Source organism: Myotis yumanensis, unplaced genomic scaffold (genome assembly GCF_028538775.1).
Source record: "Myotis yumanensis isolate MYYU_CA2020_CCGP unplaced genomic scaffold, mMyoYum1.0.hap1 SCAF_1, whole genome shotgun sequence".
NCBI classification, from domain to species: Eukaryota; Metazoa; Chordata; class Mammalia; order Chiroptera; family Vespertilionidae; genus Myotis; species Myotis yumanensis.
Window position 1 is genome coordinate 566,912 of NW_027223752.1, and position 26,308 is coordinate 593,219.

A 26,308-nucleotide genomic window follows, 5' to 3' on the forward strand; every position below is an offset into this window, starting at 1 on the left:
AATTGGGGTCATCGCTCCCAGCACTACCGAATGTGAAAATGGCGCACAGTAGGTGCTCACAAATTGCTGTCTGCACCCGCTCGTCCATTCCCTGGAGAGTCCTCGGCGCCCCCAGCCTCAACCCGCGCCTCCGACCCCGAGGCCGCTACTCCAGCCGGAGGCCCTTAGGGGTCACAGCTCCCGCCTCCTGACCCTCCGCGTACAGATGTCTCCCCAAGGTCACAGGGTCATTGCAAAGGGGACCTCCAATACGACTCGTGGGGCGACCAGGAAAGTCCCGGTCGGTGGACCCGGGGCGTCCACGCGTGCGCCGCCCCGCAGGCGGGACCCGCCGCCCGCCCAGGCCGGGTCGCCCGCCGCCCGGGGCCTCCCCTCCCCGCCGCTCGGTTTCCCGAAGCCCCGCCTCGCCCCGCCCCGCGCGCCCTCAAGTTTCTCCCAACTTTTCAGCAGGTCCCGCCGGGCGCCCCGCCCTCTGCTGGTGACGTAACAATGGTGCAGCGCGACGGCCAATGGGCGGCGGCGGGGGCCGGCAGGGCGGGCCAATGGCGGCGGCGGACGGCCCCGCGGTCCTGCCCGGCCCGGGCCGCACTGCGCCGCCCGCCGCCCGCCGCCCGCCCGCCGCCGGCGCCCGCACCGCCGCCCAGCGTTGGGACGGACCGCGGGGCGCGGAGAGCGGCTGCGGCGGGCGCGGGCGGCGGCGGCTCCCCGTCTGTCCGTCCGTCCTGGGACCTTCGCCTCCGCACTCCCCGCGCAGGGACCGCGCGCTCCTGCCGCCGGAAGGCGGGAGCCAGGCCCGCGGCCACCGCCCCCCACGGTGAGTCCCCCGCCGCTCCCCCCGGGCCGCCGCCCCCGCGCCGGGCGCTCCCCCTGGGCCGCCGCCCCCCTCCCGCCCCCTGGACACACGCACACGCAGTGCCACCTTCGCTGCGCCAGCCGCCGGCCCGCAGCACCAGCCTCGCCCCCGGCGGGGTCACCGCGTCGCCGGGAGGGGAGCGAGAGGAGCTGGCGGGCGGCCCGGGACGCGCCACTCGGCTCTCTTCAGCCCCACCCCCCACTCACCCAGCCGCGGCCGTGACTCAATGCCCGGTGACGTGGGGCGGCCCAACTTTACGTAACCCGCCCGGCGCCCCACGCTGCCCACACAGGGTCCACCTGGGGCGCAGAGGCCCAGGCGTGGGGGGTGTCTAGTCGGAGTGCCCCCCAAAGGGCGCTGGGCCTGCAGGCCACCCCCACCGTGCCCGTCTCCGTAACTTAGTTCCCGGACCCTTTTTGACTTTTGATCGAGGACTTCGCCCTGGGAGAAAGCAGTGGGGCCTTGGGCCGGGGTCAGAGGCTCAGGTGGAGGCTGGAGGCGCAGAGGGCAAGGTCAGGGCTCAGGCTGGGCGCCCTCAGGGGTTGGGACACCCCATGTATGGAAAGAGCCCCAAACGGGAGGCAGGAGATCCGGGCTGGAGGCCTGGCTCTGCCATGGCTCGCTGCCTGGTCCTCGCCTAGCCTGCCCCTTGCTGGAGAATGGCTGACAGCACCTGCTTCCCCTAGTGGCTGGGAGTTTGCGGGCTGGGAAGTGCCGTGCACCCCAGGCTCTAGTAGACTTCACCCTCCCGCCCCCTCCCAGGAGCCAGGGGTGTGGACACCCTGCAGACATCATGTTTGGGTGGAAGGTAGCATCCCGCCCCGCCCCAAACTCACCCTGCCGGGCTCTCGGCCTGAATTCCCCTCTTCCTTTCAGATGAAGGCGCAGTGACAGACCCGCGTCTGCTAGGGGATCCCGTGCAGGAACCAGGTAGGTCTGAGTCCAGAGCTCTGCCCCTGCCCTGCCTGGGGGTAGACTCTAGGGTCAGGGGTCAGAGGACAGGTCAAGGTTAGGACAGGGATTTGTCCTACAGAAAGGACTGGGCTACAGAAAGGGTTTGGCTCCACTTGAGATGTGGGTCAGCTTTCCTACCCCCCACCTGGCCTTTCTCTGTTGCGGGTGGATGCGCCTGGTCCAGGGGGGCAGGCACTCTCCCCGTGGGGTCCCAGGGCTGGGGGGGGGGGGGTAAGGTTTTACTGTGGTCATGGGGGTGGGAGGAGCTGCGGGCAGAGGCAGGTCTCCTAGAGATGCCAGAGAACGAGGGGGTTTCAGGTCAGGCGCAGCTGGAGCAGGAGGTGGGAGGTGGTTGGGGTCTGGAGGGAAGGGAGCCGTGAGGAGTGCCTGGCAGGGCCGGTGAGGCTGGAGGTGGGTACAGTGTCCGCCCTGTGAGGGGTGATCAGATCCCTCTTGGGCCCTCCGGTTTCCCCTGGCGGTGGGGACGGGCCCAGGCGCCTCACCGTGTCCCCTCTGCCTGTAGGTGGTTGGCCGCAGAGCCCATGCCGTGAGGCCGTCGTGGCCCCCGCCAGCATGCCGTGGGACGCACAGCGGCCCGGGGGAGCGGAGGGCGCCAGCGCAGCGCGCCTGCGGGCCCAGAAGCAGTGCCGCAAGTCCTCCTTCGCCTTCTACCAGGCGGTGCGCGACCTGCTGCCCGTGTGGCTGCTGGAGGACATGCGCGCCAGCGAGGCCTTCCACTGGGACGAGCGCGGGCTCGCCGCCGCCTACTCGCCGTCAGAGGCGCTGCTCTACGCGCTGGTGCACGACCACCAGGCCTACGCGCACTACCTGCTGGCCACCTTCCCCCGGCGCGCGCTCGCACCGCCCAGCGCCGGCTTCCGCTGCTGCGCTGCGCCCGGGCCGCACGTGGCGCTGGCCGTGCGCTACAACCGCGTGGGCATCCTGCGCCGCATCCTGCGCACCGTGCGGGACTTCCCGGCCGAGGAGCGCGCGCGCCTGCTGGACCGCCGGGGCTGCGGGCGCGTGGAGGGCGGTGGCACGTCGCTGCATGTGGCCTGCGAACTGGCGCGGCCCGAGTGCCTCTTCCTGCTGCTCGGCCACGGAGCCTCGCCCGGCCTGCGTGATGGCGGGGGCCTCACGCCACTCGAGCTGCTGCTGCGCCACCTGGGCCTCGACTCCGGGGCCACCCCTGCCACTGGGGCGCCCGCTGTGCCCGGGGAGGCACCCGCTGCGCCCGGGGAGGCGCGCCAGCGCCGCCTGCTGCTGCTGGACCTGCTGGTGCTGTACACGCCCGCGGCCGCCCGCCTGGCCCGCTGCGAGCTGCTGGGCGACCGGCCGCGCTGGCAGCGGCTGCTGGGCGAAGACAAGTTCCAGTGGCTGGCGGGCCTGGCGCCGCCCTCGCTCTTCGTGCGCGCCATGCAGGTGCTGGTCACCGCCATCTCGCCCTGCCGCTTCCCCGAGGCCCTGGATGAGCTGCCGCTGCCGCCCTTCCTGCAGCCGCTGGACCTCACGGGCAAGGGCTAGCCCCGGGCGCCCTGGGACTGGACGTGGGAGAGCACTATTTTCGGAGGTTGTACTGGCACTTTACATACACTGACCGCTATACGTTAGACTCTGCCTCGTCTGTCCCATCATGGGGCTGGGAGGGTGGGCAGCTGGGCTCCAAGCCGCAGGTTTTCTGAGTCTGGCTGGGCTCAGTGCATGACCTCCCTGCGCAGTGCGGGGTTGAGGGATCACGTGGCTCCCAAGGGCAGGCCTTGACCTCACCTCACTGCCCAGCCTGAGGAAGGTGAGGGCCAACCTTCCACCCTCCTCTCGATTCTAGAACCTCCTGGAAGGTTATCCCTCTGGGAGTGACCACTAAACTGAGCCGGGCTGTGGACTGACAGGAGGGGGCTGGGTCTGGAGGTCGAGGAGGCCAGGAAGGCTGCGGTGCTACAGGGGGAGGTGCGCCCCAAGCTGGTCCTCCCTATCCCACACTGGGTGTCAGTGTGACTTCCCCACCAAACCTGGCCACCCCAGGCCTGGCCTTGTGCTGTCACCCCCTTTTTTCTCCCTGAGGATGAGCAGGCACCCAGCCTGGGCTCCTGGCCCAGCTCCACCCTTCAGGTGGGTTGGCTGTGCCTTGGCCCGCCCTCAGTCCCCCAAGGTGGGCCTCCCAGGGGGTGTTAGGTGGTGCCCAGGGTGGTGTGGCTGCATCGCCCAGTGGCAAGCCTGCGTGTCCAGCCAGTAGAGCTGGTTTCCGCAGGCAGGTTCTCAAGGTGCACACTGGCTAGCAGATCTGTCACAGCCCTTCAGGGAAAGGGGCCCTGGCCGAAAAGCGGGGTCCATGCCCAGGAGCCTTGGACCAGGAGTACAGCCAGGCTGCAGGGCCCAGGAATTCTGGGCCGTGAAATTCAACCCAGGGGTGGCAGCCACGGTGTCCTGCCAGGAGCTGAGGGCTAAAGGTGTGCGTGACGCAGTCACCAGCCTGGCGGGGCACCCACTGCCCACCCTGCCCCAGCGTCCCTGAGGGGGGCATGCCTGGGGGCCAAAGAGGCTTTGGTGGCGATAGGACGGGATACAGAAGGGGCCTGGGTGCAGGAAAGTCTTGCTTGGGGGGCCTGGTTCTGGCCTGCACCTGCCACTCACTCTCAGGGTGACCTGGGACAAACCCCTGTACCCTGGGCTTGTGTCCCCATGTTTTCAAAGTGTTTTGGACCATCTCCAAGCTCTGCGTGCCCTGAAAAGGATGTGACCCCAGTTCTGGGACGTGTGGGGTGGGGGTGCACAGGCCTGGTGGGGAGGAGGGGGTAAGGGTGTGCAGCCAGTGGCTGATCCTGGGCTCCGGGTGGGAGGGCCCCTCCCCCCATGTGTCCTGGGTAGCTTCTCTGAACCTTGACGGGGCCGGGGGCGGGGAGGGGGGGGTTGGATACTCACCTCTCCCAGCTCACAACGGCCTCAGGAGCCCCTGGTTCCTCTACAAGGCCCCAGTCCTCACACGGGCGCCGCGGTGGGGGAGGGGGCATTTCCTGAGGGGAGACGGGACGGGGAGCCAAGTGTCTAGAACAGGTCATGGTGGCTCTGCGGGTGAGGGGGTAAGGGGCTTGGAGCCCTGATGCTGGGCAGCTGGTGGGGGACCTGGGCCTGCAGACTTCCTCTGTTTTCCCAGCGCCAGCTCTGGCCTCTGTGGGGCTGGTCCAAGGCCCGGGCCGAGGTCCCCTCTCACTCCCCCTCTTCGGGGACAACCTCCTTTGTGCCCCCTGGGCTGGGAGGACTGGGGTGAGGCAGGGGCAGGGGGAGCTGTCCCATCTCAGGGCTCCCTGAGGCCCTGCCAGGGGGATGCCTCTCACCGTCAGGCGAGCGGAGGTGGCACCTGGGCTGGTCCTGGAGTTTGGGGCAGGATCCCAGCAGGAGGATTGTGGGTGGCACAGAGTGGGGAAGGCCAGGGCCCAAGTGGAGTGGTTTGGTTTGGGGTGAGCAGGGGATTGCACCCTCATTTCTTGGGTGACATTGGGGTTCCATCTCAACACCCCTTGGAGGAGTGGACAGGAGGGGGGCAGCCTGGGCATCAGCCTGATGTCCTCGCTGAAGGGAGAGGGAGCCCAGGCCAGCTCACAGCCCTGTGACAGCCCAGCGGGCAGGGCCTGGTTCTGGGCACGGCCTCCCCAAGCCTCACTGGGGACTGACGCCTGTGGGTGAGAGGGGAGGTGCAGGGCAGATAAGGGTATCTGGTGGCCGCTGCTGGCCGGGGGAGGGGAGGGAGGAGAGAGGGAGGGCAGGCCCAGCTTGGGCTTATCAGCCTCTGCGCCCTCCAGCCCCCGGGATGCAGCAAGCACAGGGGCCCCGCCCCGTCTCCATGACCGCCTGGTGATGAGCGTAGAGTCTGGGGACAAGGCGGCCAGGCCCAGCCAGGGTCCCTGGTGGACAGAGCTCCATTCTCGGCCCCTGGCAGGCGGTCTCATTGGCTTCTCTGCCCACAACAGGCCCCTCTCCTCTGCAGTGAAGTGCTGGTTCGTTTGCCGAGTTCGCTCATTCCTCCAACCTTTCGCAGGAAAACCTGACAGTGGCCAACTCGGTCCCCCCGGGCCCGTCCAGGGGCCTAGTGAACCCGGCCAGGCGGCCGGAATCTGTACCCTGACACCTGTTGGTATCATGACCGCCTGCCCGGAGCCTGAAGGGACAGCACAGGACACTGCGTGCTGTCGGGTGGCCTGGGGGGACGCCAGGAGGGCAGGCCAGCAAGGCCCTGGTGACTGACCCTGTGCCGACCTCGCTGTGCCTCTGCAGCCTCGCTCACCCGAGGTTACTCTTTCCCCCAATTTCCATCCTGCCCCCCACTTCTTCAACTTTCAAATACTGTATTGAGAGCAGTTTCCAAAGTCACCCCACATCCTGCTCAGAACAAGGTGTGTCCTGGACATCGGGATGGAGGCTGGGCAGCCTCTGGACCCAATTCAGAAGCAGTGACCGGACGGAGCCCGCCCCACAGTGGTTGGTTTTGGATACATGTTAAAGCGGAGGCGCAATCGACGGGTAATAAATGCAGACTTGGAGTGTATAGTCTGAGGGATGACAAATGTCTACACACATGTATCCACCCCCTGGTCAGGACAGAGGGGAAGACAGATTTCTACCTTGGCTGAGTTTAAGGAATTTAGCTTACAGAATCACGCTCACAGCGGACCGGACTCTGCAGAGAAGCTGGGGCAGGGAGGGCGGGGCCCCGCCTGGAGACACCCACTGTCCAGCCCAGCCCCCAATCAAGAGGCCAACCCACACCCACCCCCCAGACACACACTGCTAGCGTTCGGTGTCTTTGCTTCCTGTTTCTTCCACGTGCGTATATACATGTATTTTTCCTATGCATGTTTTTACATACATGACACCACGTCACACACTTAGTATTTTTAAATGCACGTAGCATAAGCTTCTATATTGTATACCTTGGGAACATGAGTTTTACGATCTTTGGTGGTTATTTCTGAGAGCAGACTCAGCTAGCACTGACACCACAGAGAGAATGCTAGCGAGGACTGTGCTTTAAAATGCAAGTTTTATTACTTTTGGAATAAAAATCTACACAGCTAGGAATTCAACACCTGCAAACAGGTTTGTGCGCAGCAGCCTGTGTGGCGGGCTCGTTCCTCTCGGGCCTCGGGTGCCCTGGAGCCGAGGCTCTCAACCCGCCAGTGAGCGCGCAGCCTCCTCCCCATGAGTGGCCTCTGAGGGTCCAGCAGCTGCCGCCGCCAGGAGCCAGGCTGCCCAGTGGAAGGGTGCCCGCGCCCGCTTGCCCGAGAGCCTGTGCCGTGGGCTCCACAGTCCGCCGCGGGCTGTGCTGCACATCAGGCCGTCAGGCCGTTTGCTGGCCCAGGACTCGGACGGAGGGCAGTGTCCGGGGTGGAGTCCTGGGCGTGAAGGTTTCGAGGCCGCTGCTGGGCTGCCAGGGGCTCCCCCACCCTCGGCCCTGCCCCTCCTTTGTCCATCGGGTCTGAGGCGTCCCTCCTCCCGGTGGAGCCAGTGCGAGGGTGTGTGCGCAACACCGCGCCCCGGGTGCCATTTCCCTTCAGTGTACGTGGCTTTCCACCTGCAGCATTTCCCCTGAAGAAATCAAATCCATTTCCTCTGCGCTTTCCCCACCACTGAGGTCAGAAAGCCCTGGCCACCCAGAAACCAGACACCATTTAATCCACCTCACGTTTATTTTGTGCAAACAGCTGAGCAGTGGTCCACGGGCTGTGAAGTCTCGCTCGGCCCCCTCAGCCCGATGCCACCTGCATGGTACAACCTCTGGGGGCCTGGCTGGGCTGCGGGGTGTCCCTGGCCCCGCCCCATCCTCACTCCTCTTCCCAGGACAGTGAGGGTGCTGAGTAGGCAGCCTGGGGCGCCAGAGCTGGGCTCCCTGTCACCAGGGTGAGTTCCGTGACTGAGTCTCACCTGCGGGCCCTCGGGGGGCGGAGGCCGGAGGCCGGCAGGGGTGTTGGTCGTGAACAGGCATTATTTTGGGAGCTCCTCCTGCCCCTCCCACAGAGAAACCGCGAGGGGGTCCTGACCAGCTGAGCAAGGTCATGAGTCCCTTTGGGGAGCCGAGGCCGCAGTGCCCCTTCCTGCCGGGAATCCGCAGCCCTCCTGCTTCAGGCCTCAGTCCTCCACGTCTGCTGACGGGACGTGACACTCCGTCAGCATCCGGGCCCAGGTGCCCTGCCGTCCGGCACGTGGTCTTCCTCCGTGTGCTGGTCCCATAGGGCACTTCTCACCCTTGTTTCCTGGACGGAGGTTTAGTCCCGGCCTCAGTGCCTCCGTGAGCAGGCGGCCTGCACCCCACCTCCCGGGACCAGGGGCACAAGCCCCTGTGGGGTGACCCCTCCCGCAGGCCCGCCACCCTCGGCAGGCAGTGTGCATGTCACGTGGGTCAGGGCAGGCGATCACGTCCGCTGCACTCCGAGGGCAGTGGGGCGGGTGGGCAGGGACCCCCAGCCCCGGCGGGAACATGACCTCCACGAGTGCCCAGAGGACATCCGGTCACGGCTCAGACACAGGCTTGACCCGGCGTGGAAAACGTCTAGTTTGTTGCACTGTCTCAAGCACAACCGAAAGTCAGAACCAGGGAGAAACCGTGCCCAGCACTGGAGCTCCGTGGTCAGCGCATTGAGGAGACGGGGTGACGCATGGAAGCCTGCGGGCCTGGGAGAGCCTGCCGTCCGCGGAGCAGTGAGGCCCGACCTCGCTGCAGCCTCTGGGCAGCCTCTGCTGTCACCAAACCCTAAGGAAGGACCTACGACAACGAGGTGTGCAGCAGCATCGCGCCAGCTGCCTGTCCTCACCGGGACCTGCAGGACCCTCTCCACCGCTGCCTGGTGCCCTCGGAGGACGTATCTCCCTGCTCACCACCCAGGTCCCGGGGGCTTGACATGCTTGCTTAGTAGGAAACAGGCCTCGAGTGCCTGGGCCCCGGGCGAAAGGCAGCTAAAACCAGCAGCAGCCAGAATGGGCAGCTGTGTCCAGGGGAGGGGGGCTCAGGGTGGACGCAGGCTGGGTCCCAAGTCCTACAGCTCAGGTGCCAGCGAGGTGACTGGGCGCTGCAGGCTGACCCATGGACTGACGTCTGACGGGGCCGCAGCAGCCGACCACAGCAAGTACTAACCTAGGGGATCAGCCCAAACACCGTGACAGGCCGGCTGCACTGGGAGCCGGAGGCAGGCCCACGGGCTCCCCGCACAAGGATGCACAGGTGACGCCCACTGTCGGACGCGGCAGCTGAGGCTGCAGGCTCGGGACAAACCACGGAAGGAGCGAGGCCTTCCGTGGCTTCAGGGAATAGGTTTCTCTTCTAAATCTGACATTTCATTCCTAACGAGGTATCTTATGCAGGTTTGTACAACAAACAAAAAGGCGACAATTGTAGATTGCTCCTGAGGGTGCCCAGTCTTGTGCCCCGCAGCACGAGCTGCACAGACTCCTGCTAGCGAGAGGGCGCTGCGCCCTCCCACCCCCCCGCCCCCGCCACCTTCCTGCACCGACCCGCCTGGGTGCGTGCACGGCCAGGTCATTGCCTGCTGGCCTGTAGTGTTGTGGCTGGAGTGTCTCCAGGCGGTGAGCACATTCTGGCCTGGGTGGCTGCGGCGTGGCCTCCATCCTGGCACGGCCAGCGCCAACCCCTCCAACGCGGCCTTGGGTTCCCGTCTGGGCGCCTGGCGTGGAATGTGTGTGGGAACCTGCGTCCCTGGGAGGAGGTGCACCACGTGGGAGCATGTTCAGTGGTGGGAGCACTGACCTTCGGCTTCGACGTGGCTGCTGTGGCAGCCCCACGGTGTGGTCAGCGACGAGGCCCTGACCGCAGCACATGGGAAACTGGTGCGTGCACCTGGCCGCAGCCACTGCCCCACGTGGACGCCCGCGCAGGCTCCAGTTACTCGGCTGAGGCTGTGGTTCTGGAACGAGACGGAAACAAACATGGTGAAAGCAAGTGTGGGCGTTCAACGTGCCCACATGTCCAGACGCGTGGATGCGGCGTGTCTGAGAGCGCGGCTCAGAACCGATGGCGCACGGCACATCCGGCCGCCCTGAGCGCCGCCCGAGCTCCTTCAGATGACCTCCCACTCGTCCTCCAGGTCCTCAGGGTGCGAGGTGGCGGCCGGGCTGCTCTGGGCACCGTGTGCGTGGCTGAAGGTCCTTGTGAGCCGCTGGAGGAGGTAGCCGGGCGGGCCCACTGCCCACAGCTCATCTGACGAGGTCACTGCAGGGACAAGAGCGGCCACACAGTGAGCACCCGGAGCTCCTCCCGACGGGGCCCTTTCTGGCTATGGGGCCAGGCGCCCCCGACCTGTGCCTCCGTTTCCTCAGGTTGCCCAGTCCCCTCCTAGAGGCCCTGGCAGAGCCGGGTACAGCTCCCCGCCCTCAGGGTCACCCAGGGCTGGCTTTGGGGAGAGGGAGTCCGGGGGAGCCGCCTGGACAGCTGCTGACACGGTCCAGAGCCTGGATTCGGGGAGGCCCGCACAGCCCACACCCGGACCTGCCTGTGAGGCACGTGGCGTGCCCGGGCACTTTCTTCCAGTAGTCCCCCGCGGGGTGCTTGTCGGTGACGCCGTAGCGCCGGGCGAGGTCCCCGTTGGGGCAGCGGGCCCACACGGTCCTGGGGCTGAGCGCCAGCTGGCAGGCCTGCAGCCCTGCGGGCAAAAAGGGCGTCCGTCTGTCCTCAGACCCCGGCTGTGGGCCCAACCCTCCCAAGAGCCTGCTCTCTCCCGACACTGCGCCCGTCCCCATGTGACAGCGCCCTGGGCTGGGCTGCGCAGGGAGCTGAGGGAGAGGGTGCCCATTAGCAGAGCGGCCGAGAGCCCGAGACGGAAGGACAGAGGGTCCAGCGGTGCCGCTGAGCCCCGCTGGCCCTGTGCACGGTGCCGGGGGTCAGGCTGCAGTGGCATCTCGGGGTGGCGGAGGGGCAAGCAGCAGCCAGGCCACGGAGAGCCAGGGTGCGGGCTGGGCCCTCACACCAGCAGCCCTCAGGCAGAGGAGCCGGGTATGAAACCTTGCCTGTCTGGCTAGGCTGACGTCTGGGGCCTGCCTGGGGGGACAGCGCCACGCCGCCCATACCCACCTGGCACGTGATCCCAGTCGGTCCCCACGGGCATCTCCTCGGTGATCCCGACGCGGACGTGCACATTGCACCGGCTGTCGAGCGCCCACAGCATCTGGTCGTTGGGGCTGCAGTGGACACTGACCAAGGTGACCCCGGCAGGCTGCACGCGGGAGGGAAGGACAGAGCAAGGCCGAGAGGTGTGAACTGAGGTCAGTGACGCGGCAACGGGAGATTCTAGAAACTTTCGCTGATTCCTGCTTGCTAGCCTGCCAGCCACTCAGCCACCGTCACCACCCACACATCCACTCATGCTTCCACCACCCACCCAACAGGTGTACTTGAGCATCTACCACATGCCAGGCACTGTGCCAGGAGCTGGCAATCAATTTTCTTGTCTCCTGGATTTTGTGAAAAAATTTTTTAATGATTTCAGAGAGAGAGGGAGAGGGAGAGAGTGATAGAAACATCCATGATGAGAGAGAATCATTGATCAGCTGCCTCTTTTAAACTGTTACTGGGGATCAACCCCGCAACCCGGGCATGTGCCACTGAGCCACACCGGCTGGCTGTCTCCTGGATGTCAAGTCCTGTGAGAGACAGCCATTACTCAAATAGTCACACAGAGAAACAGGAGGCCGCCCCAGGCAAAAGCTGCCCAGGTGAATGAGGCGCCCAGACCACATAACTGGGTCAGACCCAGAGGTCAGGGAAGCCGGCCTAGATCCAACCCGATACCAAGATGGCAGGATGAACAGGAATGACCCAGAGAGGAGGGCAGGGGAGAGTGTGCCAGGTGGGGGAAGTGTCTGCAAAGCAGGGAGCATGGGGGCAAGAGGGACTGAAAGCCCTGTGAACCACTGGAGGAGGTAGCGGGGGCCCACTGCCCACCGCTCAGGCGGCTGGAGTGGGTGGGGCTGGGCCAGGCAGCACTGTGCAAGGGGCATCTCCTCCATAAGCAGTGGAGGCCTGCTGGCTACCGGGGCCCGGGACGCTGGGGCTGACGGTTCAGAGAGAGCTCTGGAGACATGCCTGAGAGCAGATGCAGGAAACAACATGCAACGTGCAAAACTGAGGACGCAGGGAGGTTAGGTGGGCGCACACCTGCATCGGGGAGGTCAGGTGGGTACACCACATGCATCAGGGAGGTCAGGTGGGTACACCACATGCATCAGGGAGGTCAGGTGGGTACACCACATGCATCAGGGAGGTCAGGTGGGTACACCACATGCATCAGGGAGGTCAGGTGGGTACACCACATGCATCAGGGAGGTCAGGTGGGTACACCACATGCATCAGGGAGGTCAGGTGGGTACACCACATGCATCAGGGAGGTCAGGTGGGTACACCACATGCATCAGGGAGGTCAGGGGGCACACCACCTGCATCGGGGAGGTCAGGTGGGCGCACCACATGCATCGGGGAGGTCAGGTGGGTACACCACATGCATCGGGGAGGTCAGGGGGCACACCACCTGCATCGGGGAGGTCAGGGGGCACACCACATGCATCGGGGAGGTCAGGGGGCACACCACCTGCATCGGGGAGGTCAGGGGGCACACCACCTGCATCGGGGAGGTCAGGTGGGCGCACCACATGCATCGGGGAGGTCAGGTGGGTACACCACATGCATCGGGGAGGTCAGGGGGCACACCACCTGCATCAGGGAGGTCAGGTGGGTACACCACCTGCATCGGGGAGGTCAGGGGGCACACCACATGCATCGGGGAGGTCAGGGGGCACACCACCTGCATCGGGGAGGTCAGGGGGCACACCACCTGCATCAGGGAGGTCAGGGGGCACACCACCTGCATCGGGGAGGTCAGGTGGGCGTACCGCATGCATCGGGGAGGTCAGGTGGGTACACCACATGCATCGGGGAGGTCAGGTGGGTACACCACATGCATCAGGGAGGTCAGGTGGGTACACCACATGCATCGGGGAGGTCAGGGGGCACACCACCTGCATCAGGGAGGTCAGGGGGCACACCACATGCATCAGAGAGGTCAGGGGGCACACCACATGCATCAGGGAGGTCAGGTGGGCGCACCCCTGCATCAGGGAGGTCAGGTGGGCGCACCCCTGCATCAGGGAGGTCAGGTGGGTACACCACATGCATCAGGGAGGTCAGGGGGCACACCACATGCATCAGAGAGGTCAGGGGGCACACCACATGCATCGGGGAGGTCAGGGGGCACACCACCTGCATCGGGGAGGTCAGGGGGCACACCACATGCATCGGGGAGGTCAGGTGGGCGCACCACATGCATCAGGGAGGTCAGGTGGGCGCACCCCTGCATCAGGGAGGTCAGGTGGGTACACCACCTGCATCAGGGAGGTCAGGGGGCACACCACATGCATCAGAGAGGTCAGGTGGGTACACCACCTGCATCGGGGAGGTCAGGTGGGCACACCACATGCATCAGGGAGGTCAGGTGGGCGCACCCCTGCATCAGGGAGGTCAGGTGGGTACACCACCTGCATCGGGGAGGTCAGGTGGGCACACCACCTGCATCGGGGAGGTCAGGGGGCACACCACCTGCATCGGGGAGAATGGGGTTAAGTGGAGGCAACAAGGAAAAGACTGCGGGTGATACGGCAGCAAAGGATCTCACAGATGTCACCCACTGTCTGCCACCCACCTGAGAGCTCCTGAACACGGCCCAAGAAATGCTGCTTCACAAATGTCACCTGGGAAAGTCCCAGGGACCTTACTCCAGTGGCCAAGCAGGGCCAATCGGGTGAATAGTTGCAGTCTGTGCAGGCTGCTCTGTACACACACCGGCCATTTTCAAACTAGGAAACGCTCTCTTGTTGAACCCAAGTCCCTCCAGAGTAAGAACGGCTAGTGGTTCTCAAACCTTGGAGTCCCTGGACAAGTGTGGGGGCTGTTAAAACGGCACATTCGGGCCCTAGCCGGCCTGGCTCAGTGGTTAGTTTCAGCCCACAGTTTGAAGGGTCCAGGGTTGGATTCCGGTTAAAGGCATGAATCTTGGTTGCAGGCTCGATCCCCAGCCCCAGGTCGGAGCTGCAGGAGGCAGCCAATCAATGTCTTTCTCTCACATGATGTTTTTCTCTCTCTGTCTCTCCCCCTCCCTTCCACTCTCTCTAAAATCAATGAAATAATATCCTCGGGGGAAGATTAACAAACAAACAAAGAGGCACACTGGGGCTGGGGCCAACCCTTATGCATCAGACTTTGGGGCTGGGGCCCCGAAACAACCTTGTAGACAAGCACCCGGGTGCTTCTGATTCAGGGGCCACTAGGCTCTCCACTCTGTCAAGCACAGGCAAGGCGAGACCACACACACGCACATGCACACACACACACACACACGCATGCGCACACACACACACGCAGACACACAGCCCAGCTGGTATTGAGGCAGAAATGGAAAAGTTCATCCTAGAATTCATGTGGGGCTGCAAGGGACCCCGAAGGTCAGAACAGTCTTGAAAAAGAACAAATTTGGAAGACTCGAACTTCCTGCTTTCAAGACTACTCGGACGCTACGGTGGTCACACAGCGAGGCCTGTCCCCTGAGACAGGCCAGTCCACGGAGCAGTCGAGTGGTGCTGCCAAGGGCGCCAAGACTGCGAGTGAGAAAGAGCATCTTCCCAGCAAATGGAGCCGGGTCAGTCCTTGCCTCACGCCCCCTTCAGAGCAACACGAACGGGTCAGAATAAGCGTGGGAGCGAGACCTGCCAACGGTCCTTACATGACAGCAAAGGCAGCAGCGACACAAAGGTAAACGGGACTTCCGCACCTCAAAGGGCACCATAAGGAAAGCGAAGAGACGCCCACAGAAGGGGAGAGAACATTTCCAGATCACGTACTGAATAGGGTCTAGGGCAGGGGTGGGCAACCCCTGGCACGCGTGCCATGTTTGGCACGCCAGTAACTTTTGCTGGCACGCGAAACCCTCTCTTATAATCTTCCATTTACAATTTTTTTCTTAATATCGACATTTTTATTTTTCAGATAAATTCAGTGTAGGTGCATCTTAGATAAATAATTTTACATAACAAGTTATCTTAAAGACCATAGACATGGATTGACAAGAGAGGGGAAGAGCAATTTCTATGCCTCTGCCTTAACTCTCCCTGCCTTCCTAGATCCGACCAGTGTTTTGGTTTCATCCACATACGCTTGTGAATCTTTGTTCTCAGTGATGAATTTTGTTAAGTCTCATAATAGGGAGTAGCCTGACGGATGAAAGTAGTAGCTCGTGCATATCTCTGAAGGTCACGAAATATAAACCTGATGTAAAATCTCTGTCATCAGTGATGCAGCAGCAAAAGTCTCACTGATAATATCAAACGGAGTCATAAAGTTTCCTGTCGGACTATCAGTGTACATGGATACATTAAAAAATAAATGTATTTTTCATCATCATATACTGTGTTTTTGTCGCTCAAATGAATTTTATTATTTCTTCAAGGTCCTTCACATACGTACACCTTAAGAGATATCAAGTAGGCGTAACATGTTCTCAAAAAATTAGGGTTGGCACGCAGAAGAATTTTGAGTCAGAGATTTTGCTGCTTTTGGCACGCACTCACAAAAAGGTTGCCCACCCCTGCTCTAGGACCCCGAATACAGAACTTTTAAAATCCAACAATAACAAGAAAAACAACCACATTTTTTAAAGGACAAAGGACTTGAAGAACCACTACTCCAGCCCTGGCCGGCGTGGCTCGGTTGGTTGAGCATCATCCCAGGCACCAGGTAAGGGTTCAAGCCCTGGTAGGGGGAGTGCAGGAGGCAGCGGCCCATGTTTCGCTCCCTGTCTCTCCCCCGTCCCCTTCCTCTCTCTCTAAAAATCAACTAAAACATACATCTTAAAAAAGACATTTCTCCAAAGATATGCAAAGGCCAACAAGCACATGCAAAGGTGCCCGACATCAGTCACTAGCCTGTAGGAATGCAAGTCAAAGCACAATGCAGCCCTTCCTCACACCCACAGGGTGTCTGGAGAAAGAAAACGGAAAATAACAAGCAGGGAGCACTGGAGAACAGGGACCCTCCTCCCTCCCACGGGGTGTGAAATGGAGACAGGCTGCAGGCCCAGGGGTTGAACAGCCCCACCCAGCAATCCCATGCGGACCTCAGACCACAGGCAGGAACGGCCACAGCAGTGGAATTCTTCGCAACAGCCCACGTGCCCGCACCGGAGGCCCGGACACAGAAGGTGGCGCCTCGGCGTGCGGCACACCTCAGAGGCCGCGCCCCGCCGGACCACCCGGCCCGCCCCCAAGCGACATGGCAACAGAGGGAGTCACGTGAATTGTTTGGCTCCCCAGTGGGTTTAAAAGGATGGTTCTATTCACTGTAGTCTATTAAGTGTGCAATAGCACTACTTAAACAAACAACCATTTTCATTACAGGTTATCATTATACATTGAGCAAGAAACACGTTATTGCTAAACAATGCTGAGCACCGCCTGAGCCTCTGGGAGCGGAGCGTATTGTGCAGGGGGGAGGTCTCGCTCGCTGGACGGACACGCAGGCCTGCGAAGCGCAGCAGACCGAGCTCTGCCTGCAGTGGGATCTCGCTCAGGACCGACCCTGACACAACATGAGCCTCAAAACCCGGACAGTACGTGAGCAAAGCCCACCTCAGGCCGCGTGTCTGAACTGTTTCCAGGAGGAAAACCCACCGAGAGGAAGCAGGTCAGTGCTTCCAGGGGAAGAGAGGGGGTGGGGACTGACCGCTGGGTACAGGGCTTCCTTCTGGGTGATGAGAATGTTCCGGAGTGCCGGCCCGCGCACCAGAGGGTCGCAGGTTCGATCCCCCACCAAGGGCATGTACCAGGGTTGCAGGTCCGATGATTTCCGTCCCTGCTCGGGGTACATGTGGACAGCAACCAATCCACGTCTCTCTCATGGATGTGTCTCTCTCCCTCTCTCCCTTCCACTCTCTCTAAAAATCCAAGGGAAAATTATTCTCACTCGTTGGGTGAGGATTACAAAAAAAAAAAAAGAGAGAGAATAAGGGACAGAAAAGCATCCCTGCAGATGGTCAGAGAGACATGCTTACAAAACAGACCGATGTTCTCAGCCTTTCTCACTGCGGGACGTGCGGTGGAGCAGCGGCAGGTCCCTGGGAAGAGCCCTGGAAACAAGGCGACCAGGCGCCACGCATGGTGTCGAAGGCCGCCCGCCTCCAGCGGCCCGTCCCCCCCCACCCCCCGCCTTGAATCCACCTCACGCCCGGACCTCATTTTGCTCACGGGTTCGGGCCTGCACCGCGCACCGCGAGGCTGAGTGGGGTTTGTCCTGTCCTGCCCCTTGGCCCTGTGGTGGCTGTACTTTCTGACCGTTGGGTCTTCCTGCAGATCCCCTTCCTGCTCAGGTTTGTTACTTGCAGGTAAGCTGGGACTAGATTCCCCCGGTCAGGCCTGTCTTAGTGCAGGGGACCCTCAGGGCGAGGGGGCGACGGGCAGGGAGCTGGGACACTTTTTCTCTGGTCAGCCTATGACCTGGGCTGATCCCTCTCCACCGTGTCCCCTTCCAGGCTGGGGCGCGGGTTCTGGCTGCCTGGCCTGCTGGGGTGTGGACCACCCGGGGATGAGCCCGCTCTGCGTGCGCTGGGTCCTGCGGGAACCCCGGATTCCCGGAGCTGCTCCGCTGTCACTGTGGCACACGCCTGGCTCAGTGCACACTTTCCTGGGAGAATGACCCAGCGAGGGAGCCCCGCTGCGGGCTCTGAAGGGACAACCTCTCGGCTTCTTTCCTCTCCTGATCGGCAGCTGCAGAGCCAGCGGCCCCCGCCAGTGACTCTGCCCCGCGCCTGGCCTGAGGGGTGACTTCAGAGACTCTGCATCTGCCAGCCTTTCCTGGGCGGCTACCACATTCTGTTCCTCCTGAGTGGAGGCCGTGACGAGGCCTGTGACCCCTTTCTGTCCAGCACTTGAGCCCGTCACGGCCTGCAGCACAGTGACCGTGACACTGCAGAAACTCTATCCCTGCGCACTGGCCCGCTGTCTCCGATCTGGGCACGTGGCAGCTGCTCAGATGGCCCCGGCGCCCAGGCCCTGCTGGCCGCTGCTGCACACGCAGGCCGGGGGCGGCCTCTATGCGGGGAAGGCCCCGGCTCTGCTCCTCCAGGACCGATGCAGACCCTTCCTGGTGCTGGCAGCTTTGGGGAGCACTGGGTCACCCGATGGCAGCCCATCTGCGCCTGGTGGTCTTTGCTGGGAACCACGCCGTCCAGCGCAGGAGACAGAGGCTACGGACACATGCCCCTGGGAAGGGTAGTATTTCTTAGGACCAGGGTTGGAAAAGAGAGCCCCAAAACAATGGTGCTCTAGGAAAAGAGGTAACGGGGGATAATGAAGGAAGTGGCAAACACAACCTCATTTTCCTCAAAACGGGGTTGTTGCGTCAGCAGCATTGGCTGCCACGTGGGAGGCCTTGTCTCCTCATCGGGAGGCGGCAGCGAGTCGTCCTGAGCAGCTAACGTGCTGGGGAGCCCAGGAGTGGGTGGGTGACTGCGCCCGGCTCTCAGCACGCAGCGTGGCCCATGCTCTGGGCGCTCTGAAACACCAGCACTGCTTGGGAGACGATTCCAGAACCAACTCACACCTGCCCTTTCCTCCCTCCTGAAACACGCTACATGGTGAGGGAGAGTTAAAAAAAAGGTTGGGCCCAGCCAGTGTGGCTCAGTGGTTGAGTGTGCTCACGAGACAACCCCAAAAGTGGGCAACACTTTCTAGAAAGTAGGATAAAAGCAGAAAGAAAGGGAAAGCAGGAGAGAAAAGGTAAGCAGAGGCCAGGTTAGGAAGCCATGGGACAGAAGCATGACCCAAGGAAGAGCAAACAGAAGCAGGAGGGCCGAGGCAGGAAGGAGGCTGCTGACCAGCACCAGGACATGGCCCAGAACTAAGGCCACGGTCCCCTGGCACAAAGGACAGGCCTCCTGGGCACAGCGCCATTTGTCCTCAGAACACGGGAATAAAGAGCTTACAAATGTCCAGAGGAGAAGCAGGTCAAATCTCAGGGATCAGCTACCAGAGTGGCTCAGGCCATGCTGGGCGCCAGGAGGCGGTGCAGGAGGACGTCCTGCTTCTCAGGAAACGACCCCCAGCCTGGACGGCCGTGTCCAGCACGGTCAGGGTGACGTGGGTGAGAGGCTTTTCAGGCATGCAATGTCTCCTAGAGGTACCTACCACCACCTCCTCAGGAACGGACTGGAGGATAAACCCCCAAAACAAAGGAAGAGGAAGACGCGGGATCTAGGAGCGAGGGAGGCGAGGGCGACCCCAGGTGGACAAGGTGACCAGGCTGGACCCAGAGGGATCCCTCCAAGATGACGACCTGAAGTGTCCGAGGGACGGAGAGGAAACGGAGCTAAGCGCCCGCCCCACGGGAGCCGGAACCGGAGCCCTGCTTTCTGCAGCTGCGCTCTCCTCGCCCACAGTGCAGCGCTGGCTCCCGTGTCCCCCAAGTCTAAACCCTTGTGTGTGGTGGGCAGGGAGGGAAGACCGACGGGGAGGGGCCTGGAGCAGGGCTGCTGACCCACAAAGTTTGGGTCCTTTGTCAAATACATGTTTTTCTCTCCGATTATAAAAAAATGTCCTGCCCATTACAGGTAAATATAGAAAACAGCAATGAGAGTTCATGATCCCTTAACCAAAAATAGTCACTTCGCTATCGATTCTTCTAGGAACGTAGTGGGATTTCCTTGTTTCGGTTTCTGTTTTTCACAACATGGAACCACACCACCCTCCTCCTGAGCGCGCTGTGGGCACAGTGAGAACAGACGCCACGTACCACTGTGTGCACGTCCCCGAACCCTGGCAGCAGCGCCGGCACAGGAAGCGGGGCAAAGGCCAGCTCCAAACCACTAAAGCCCCCTCCACTCGGAACAGTCCTCCGGGTCCACACTCGCCAGAACACAATTTTAAAGTGCATCCTCAATTATTTACATCGACTGTTGTCATGACCCACTTGGGCTCCTCACGCCAGGCAGGCCAGCGCGCTCACCAGGCACCCTCTCTCTGGGTCAAGGGTCATGTTTATAGTGACCACAAACGGCTTTGGGAACACTTCTGATCATTTTCCAGGACTGGTTTGTGTTAGCAGGTTACTCAGAGCTATGGACTGCTTTTTCCATAACTGACATGTGAACCGCAAGATATTCAGAAAAGAGGGGACGACTGAAGGAAAGAGGAGGGGCCACAACAGCCCCCTCAGACAGAGCTCCTTTTGGTGTTTCGCTGCCTTCACACTTTTCCAACGTGTACTTTCTTAAATGCAAACACAGGCTCATCAAACATGTTTTGTAGCTGATGCTTTTACTCCAGTACTTCTGTGAGCACTTCTCCCGGGAACACAAGCTCTCTCGCGAGGCCGTGCCACGGCTGCCGCGGTTTCGCTGTGTGGGTGTCGTCCCTCAGCAAGGCCTCGATACATCCCCTTGAGCAGCAGCGGCCTCCCAGGCCCTGCCCAGGCAGCCAGCAGTATTTCTGCTCTCTCTCATTAAAAGCCAGGGCGTCTTGCCCGGCTGGTGGGGCTTAGCATCGACCTATGAACCAGGAGGTCACAGTTCGATTCCCGGTCAGGGCACATGCCCAGGTTAAGGGTTCAATCCCAGTGTGGGGCGGGCAGGAGGCAGCCAATCAATGATTCTCTCTCATCATTGATGTTTCTAGCTCTCACTCCCTCTACCCTCCTCTCTGAAAACAATAAAAATAATATTAAAAAAGAAATATATATTTTAAAAAACTCCACAAAACCAGGACATCTTGGTACCCTGGGGTGAGTGACCCTGCCAGCGCAGAGGGTGGTGACATCAAGGGTTAGGCGGCACTGCCTTAGATCGGGAGCAGAGAGTAGAATTCCCTTCACTCGTTCTGCTCTGGTGCGGAGACAACGGTTCATTCTGACGGATCAATGGAAGGCCCAGCCCGGGGGAGGGGCGGGGGGGGGGGGGACCACGGGGGGCGGGGGGCGTTTTTCTGGTCGGGCCTGAGCTTTTCTGAAGATCTGGATGTTGAAGTTCCACCTCGTTCCCTCCATCCCCACCAGCAGCATTGTGAGCGTGGCATTCTCGGGTACTAGCTATACCCTGTTTGCATGCTTGTTTTATTTTGTTGCTCATATACTAAGTATAACTAAAGCAGCTGAATTTAAAATAATTTTTAAGTGTTAGTTTGGCCATTTGCAGTCATATTTGTCTTGGTTTTCCAAGTTTCTGGCTTTTACAGGAAAGCTGCAATCCAGGCAGAATCAAGGGCCCCAGAGAAACTGATAGAGCCAGTCCGCACAGGGAGTTGGCGGGAGCCTCCAGGGGGCGCTAGGACCAGTGGGCAGAGGAGACCAGGAAGCGGAGGGGACCAGGGGGCGGAGGGGACCAGGGACAGAGGGGACCAGGGGGCGGAGGGGACCAGGGACAGAGGGGACCAGGGACAGAGGGGACCAGGGGGCGGAGGGGACCAGGGGGTGGAGGTGAGCATAAGGGGCTAAGCAGATCCCTGTGAAAGAAGAGGGGGGCCTGCTGGGGTGCGGGAGCTGGACCACCTGCTGGACCAGCTTCCTTTATCCCACCCAGCGCAGCAGCACGGGAAATCCCATCAACTGTGCTCTCAGCTTCAGAGCTAATTTTCAGGTGGACAGAAAATTCTCCAACTGATGCAGCAAACTCCAAAGAGATGCTAAACACAACTATAAATATTTTCTCCGAATCTTTCTACACGTCAGCAAGTCTGAAAACTGGGCCATTTGTTTGAGTGCTTTGTAAAACCTCACCCCAAACTGCTACCGGCGGGAGGTCTCAGGGAGACGAGACTAGGAAAGAAACGGAGGGACTGCGGTGGTTCTAGGTTTCTGTGGCTCACGCGTCGTGGCCTTCAGCATCCATCCATCACCTCTTCCATTTGCCCCAAATGCAAACGTCCTACATGCAGACCAGGAAGCGCAGGCAGAGAAGAAGTAAGATGCCGCAGAAAGAGGTGGGTCGCGGCTGAAACATGTGAACCTACTTGCATTGGAACACCTGGATTCAACCAAGCCGTCCTGACATTCTAAGTCCTCTCCGTGGAGCCCCTTCGGCCGGACTCATCTCCTCAGGACGAAACCCCCACGTGCGAGGTCACAGCACCGGTGCACACCGAGGCGACAGTCAGTGCTATGGCCCAGGCTTGTTCTCAGCACCAGCTGGGGCGACACACCCGTGGAGTCCAGCCCCCCGCCTACTAGCCATGAGGCCTCGGCAACCTTCTCGTCCTCTCCGAGCGGGGTTCCTGGCAGGGCAGGGATAAGCGCGCACTGGGAGGAGGGGGAGATGTGCTTCAAGCGCCAGCCTGGCACATGGGAGTGCCCAGCAACGGTGCCCGTGGCCACTTCAGACCGCAGCAACCAAGTGCTCAGCCCCACTGCCCAGGAGCAGCGGCCGAGCAGACTGTGCTAGGAGAGCAGGCCTGGGCCTGGCTCGCTCAGCTACTCACTAGGGCTGTGGCGCCCACACGGAGCTGTCCAAGTACCACGCTTCCGCTGCCAGGTGGGAGCCACTCCTGCCCTCCGCCCTGGGGGAAGCAGGAGAGGGACAGAGAGCTGGGAGAGCGGGAGACAGGCCTGGTTTCCCCACAGGAGCCCATTCCCAGCACCCTGCATGAACGCATCCCACGGCGCTGAAGTTCCGAGTGAGACATGGCTCTGCTCAGCAGGCACTCGGCACATCCACTGCTTCCCACACAGTTAGCAGTCGCACTTGCTCAGAGCACTGCCTGCAGGCCTCCCAGGAGCCTGTGCCACTGTGGCCACTTCACTGGGCAAGGCTGCTGGTCACTGCAGGCAGCAGCACACTCCAAGTTCAGCTTTCTCCCCCCCAGTTTCAGCTCTGTTTCCGAGAGGTTATTCTAGAATCTAAGAGGAGGAAGGAAGAGGAGTGTGTGGTTTCATGGTCTCCCACACAGCCCCATGGATGAGCTGCGGGCCGGCCGAGGAGCAGCAGAGGCGGGCTGGCTGGGCCCCGTGGCCTCGGCTCACTGCCCGGCACTCCCACCCCACTCGGCAGCATCCTCACCACCAGCAGCCCTCCCCGACCCTGGCAGGACTCCACGCTGGGGCTCACACGCGTTCCCGTCCAAGGTTACTCTAGGTCGTCGACGGGCCTGGTAACTGCGAGGAGTACTGGTGGGAGCTGCCAGAGGTCACTAGCAAGCAAAGCACAAGCAAGTGCGGAAGCAAAAGACTGACGCGACACAGATGAACTAGAGAACGGGAAGAAAGAGAGAGAAAAGCCAACAAAACCAAAAGAGGGTTTTTGAAAGGATCAACAAAATTATCAAAACTTGAGCTGGATTAAGAAAGAAAAAAAAAGGAGAAACAAATTACTAAAATCAGGAAGGAAAGAAGGGACATAACTGCCGACCTTACAGAAATAAAAAGGGTCATAAGGAAAAACACCAACAAGTGGATGCCAATAAACTAGACAACGTAGGTGAAATGAACAACTTCCTAGAAAGACATAACTTCATATTGAATGAAGAAAAAAACAGAAAGTTGTGAACAGACCTATAAGAAGTAAAGAGACTGAATCAGTAATTTAAAACATCCCACTAAGAAAGGCCCAGGCCCACACTGATAAATTCCAGCAAATGCTTAAAACCCACCCTTCAGAAACTCTTCCAAAAAACACTCCTCATTTCATTTAAAAGGCCAGCAGCACCCTGATCCCAAAACCAGACACATGACAAGAAAAGAAAACCAAAGACTAACTGCCCTTAAGAATACGGACACAAAAATCTTCAACAAAATCCAGCAAACCAAATCCAGCAAGGTCCACCAAGGCCGTGACCATGGCCAGTAGGGTCATCCCAGAATAAAAGGAGGTCCAACATACAAAGTTGGTCAAATTCTCGCATCACATTAATAAAGGAGAAACCCACACAATTATCTCAGTAGATGTAGAAAAAGTACCTGAAAAAATCCAACATCCTTTCGTGATAAAAATATTCAACAAAAATAGGAATAGAGCCCTAGCCAGTTTGGCTCAGTGGATAGAGCATTGGCCTGCGGACTGAAGGGTCCCAGGTTCAATTCCGGTCAAGGGCATGTACCTTGGTTGTGGGCACATCCCCAGTAGGAGGTGTGTAGGAGGCAGGTGATTGATGTTTCTAACTCTCTATCCCTCTCCCTTCCTCTCTATTAAAAAATCAATAAAATATATTAAAAAATATAGAACTGAGGGGAACTTCCTCAACTTGCAAAATGGCATCTATGAGAACGCTCCCAGCTAGCTGCGTACTTAACGTGACAGGCAGGATGCCTTCTCCTGAGGCCAGGCACAAGACAGGGATGTCCACTCTTGCCAGTGCCATTCGACACTGTACAGGAGGCTCCAGCCAGGACAATTAGGCAAGACAACAAAATAAAAGACATCCAGATAGGAAAGAAAAAAGTAAAATTATCTCTATTTGTAGACAACATGATCTTATATATAGGAAACCTTAAAGAACCTACAAATAAGTTATTAGAATTAATAAACAAGTTTACCAAGATTTCCAGATACAAGATCAATATACAAAAATTTACACTAGCAATGAATGATCTAAAAATACAATTAAATTCCATGTCCAAAAGAATTAAAAAACATACTTTGAACATCCAGCAGCCCCTCACTACATTTTTCAACAGAAATCCACTAAGCATAGCAACCAGGCCCCTCAAATCTTTAGGGTAACCAGACAGGGCGCTGGAGTCAGACTTCTGCTTCTGATCCAGCGGCGGGACAGCCACGGGCAAAAGCAAGCCATTGAGAACACACTGCAAACTGAGATGCGGGGTGCGGGGGGCAGCGGGAGTGGGATTCCTTGTGTAAGCCAGGAAAGGCTCTCCCAGAACGCTGATACTCACAGATTACCGCCAGGACGAGATTTTAAGGGACTTTCACTTTCTTCTCTACACTCTGGGCACTGGCTTTTAAAAACATGCTCATTTTGTAAAACCCGAGTTCGGGAGGCCAACGGATGTGGCCACCTTGTTCCCCGACACGTCCCTGCCCCGCGGTGGGAGGCCGCCTATGCAGCGAGGCGCTTTTCCGACAGCCGCCCCCAGCAACGCCTCTCACAGAGGGGCATGTTGGGGCAGTTCCCTCGAGCTTACCTGGACGGGGGGCTCAATCGTTATCCAGGCCGGAAGCATGAGGCTGGGGTTCAGAGGCTGGGTGCCCACGCGGAAGTACACGCCGCCCCTGGAATCGCAGGCCCACACGTGCTGGTTTCCACACGCCAAGCTCGTCAGCTTTGCAGCTCCTGGAGACAAGGAAACACACAAACACGAGTTACTTCTGTAAAATGACTACTCTTTCACGGACTCTATCAACTTTAATTTTATTTTGCAAAGGAAGAGATGAGGAGCGTGACCAAGACCACCTGCCAGGCGCCAGACAGCAGCCCCTCTACCAGGCAAGGCCGTCTCCACGTGGGCCTCTGGTTAGCGCCTTCAGAGGCGACTATGACCAGCAACAGCAATAGGGACGAGCGGAGAGGATGCTCCCTTCACTGCTGACCCAGCTGGAGGTAAGGTGAGCGAACACAGCCCCCGAACCTTCACTGTTCTGTTCCTATTTCTCCTTGTGGATTTAGCTGATTTGAAGAGGTAGGGAGGTAGGAGGAGCCTTTAAAGAGAAACCACATTTGATTGACAGTCTCTTTGGCAACCACCAACAGCTGCTGTGGGGCGGGGTTGCAGCCAGGCCCTCACTTTGAACCTCATCACAGCACCCAGTGTCCCGTCCACGTGAGGCCATCGGGACCAGACACGGAGGCATGTGCCCAGGGTCCCACGGGAGGGACGTGGCTCAGCCAGGAGGCTGAGGGTGAACTGAGGGTGAAGCCAGGGTGGCCTGACCCCACACCAGCTACCTTGGCCCCTGGGAAACCACATCCAGAGCGCAGACCTCACGGTTCAGTTCCATCAGCTCTGACAAATGGACCGACCTGGTCACCCGTCCTGTCAAGTTATGGGCCATTTTACCCCCCCAGAGGGTTCCCTCAGGCCCCTTCCCGTCACTGCCAGGCCACGACCCTGTGGATTTCTACCACAGGGAGTCCGGCCTCGCCTAGGCCTCCACAGAAACAATCCCAGGTGGCACCTCTTCTGTCACCCCTTCTAGTAGGTGTGAGGGTATCTTGCCGCGTCTGACGTGCATGTGCCTGAGAGCCCTGGTGCTGACTCTGGATGTGCTTCCGGGGCACTTGTGTCTCTTCTCTTGAGAAGTGTCCATTCAGGTCTTTTGCCCATTTTTCAAGCCGAGTGGTTTGTCATCGATGACGAAGCCAGAGGGCGGGTCATCTGGACTTTAAAACTGGGGGAGAGGTGGTGCAGCTGCCCTTGCTGGCGGTGCTGCCTTGGCACCCCACGCCGTTGCCCTGGCATCGGATGACTGCCCATGTGTCTGCACCAATGGGCACGGGTCTTGCTGTGGCCACCCTGTCACGTGC

At 60.2% G+C, this 26,308-nt stretch overlaps 2 protein-coding genes across 4 annotated transcripts in view; one reads left to right on the top strand and one right to left on the bottom strand.

Annotated features, from left to right (window-relative positions):
- The first annotated feature begins 608 nt into the window (after positions 1–608).
- On the top strand, positions 609–3,417 carry ANKRD9 (ankyrin repeat domain 9). Of its 2 annotated transcripts, none has more exons than XM_070400500.1 (3): positions 609–814; positions 1,730–1,783; positions 2,331–3,417. In XM_070400500.1, the coding sequence occupies exon 3, from the start codon at positions 2,381–2,383 to the stop codon at positions 3,329–3,331; it is 951 nt and encodes a 316-aa protein (XP_070256601.1). In that variant the 5' UTR covers positions 609–814; positions 1,730–1,783; positions 2,331–2,380; the 3' UTR covers positions 3,332–3,417. The 2 variants fall into 2 exon arrangements, with proteins under 2 accessions (XP_070256601.1, XP_070256678.1); XM_070400577.1 differs by lacking the exon at positions 609–814 and adding an exon at positions 1,125–1,365.
- A 4,052-nt stretch (positions 3,418–7,469) lies between these two features.
- Positions 7,470–26,308, bottom strand: part of TECPR2 (tectonin beta-propeller repeat containing 2) — a 68,602-nt gene continuing 49,763 nt past the window's right edge. Inside the window, exons 17-20 of one of the 2 annotated variants that reach the window (XM_070411591.1) lie at positions 24,969–25,117; positions 10,881–11,022; positions 10,303–10,452; positions 7,470–10,022 (exon numbers count right to left, since the gene is read on the bottom strand). In XM_070411591.1, coding sequence (XP_070267692.1) covers positions 9,871–10,022; positions 10,303–10,452; positions 10,881–11,022; positions 24,969–25,117 — 593 coding nt within the window. In that variant the 3' untranslated portion in view covers positions 7,470–9,870. Of the gene's footprint in view, positions 10,023–10,298; positions 10,453–10,880; positions 11,023–24,968; positions 25,118–26,308 lie in introns of both variants that reach the window. The other variant, XM_070411598.1, reaches the window with a different exon arrangement.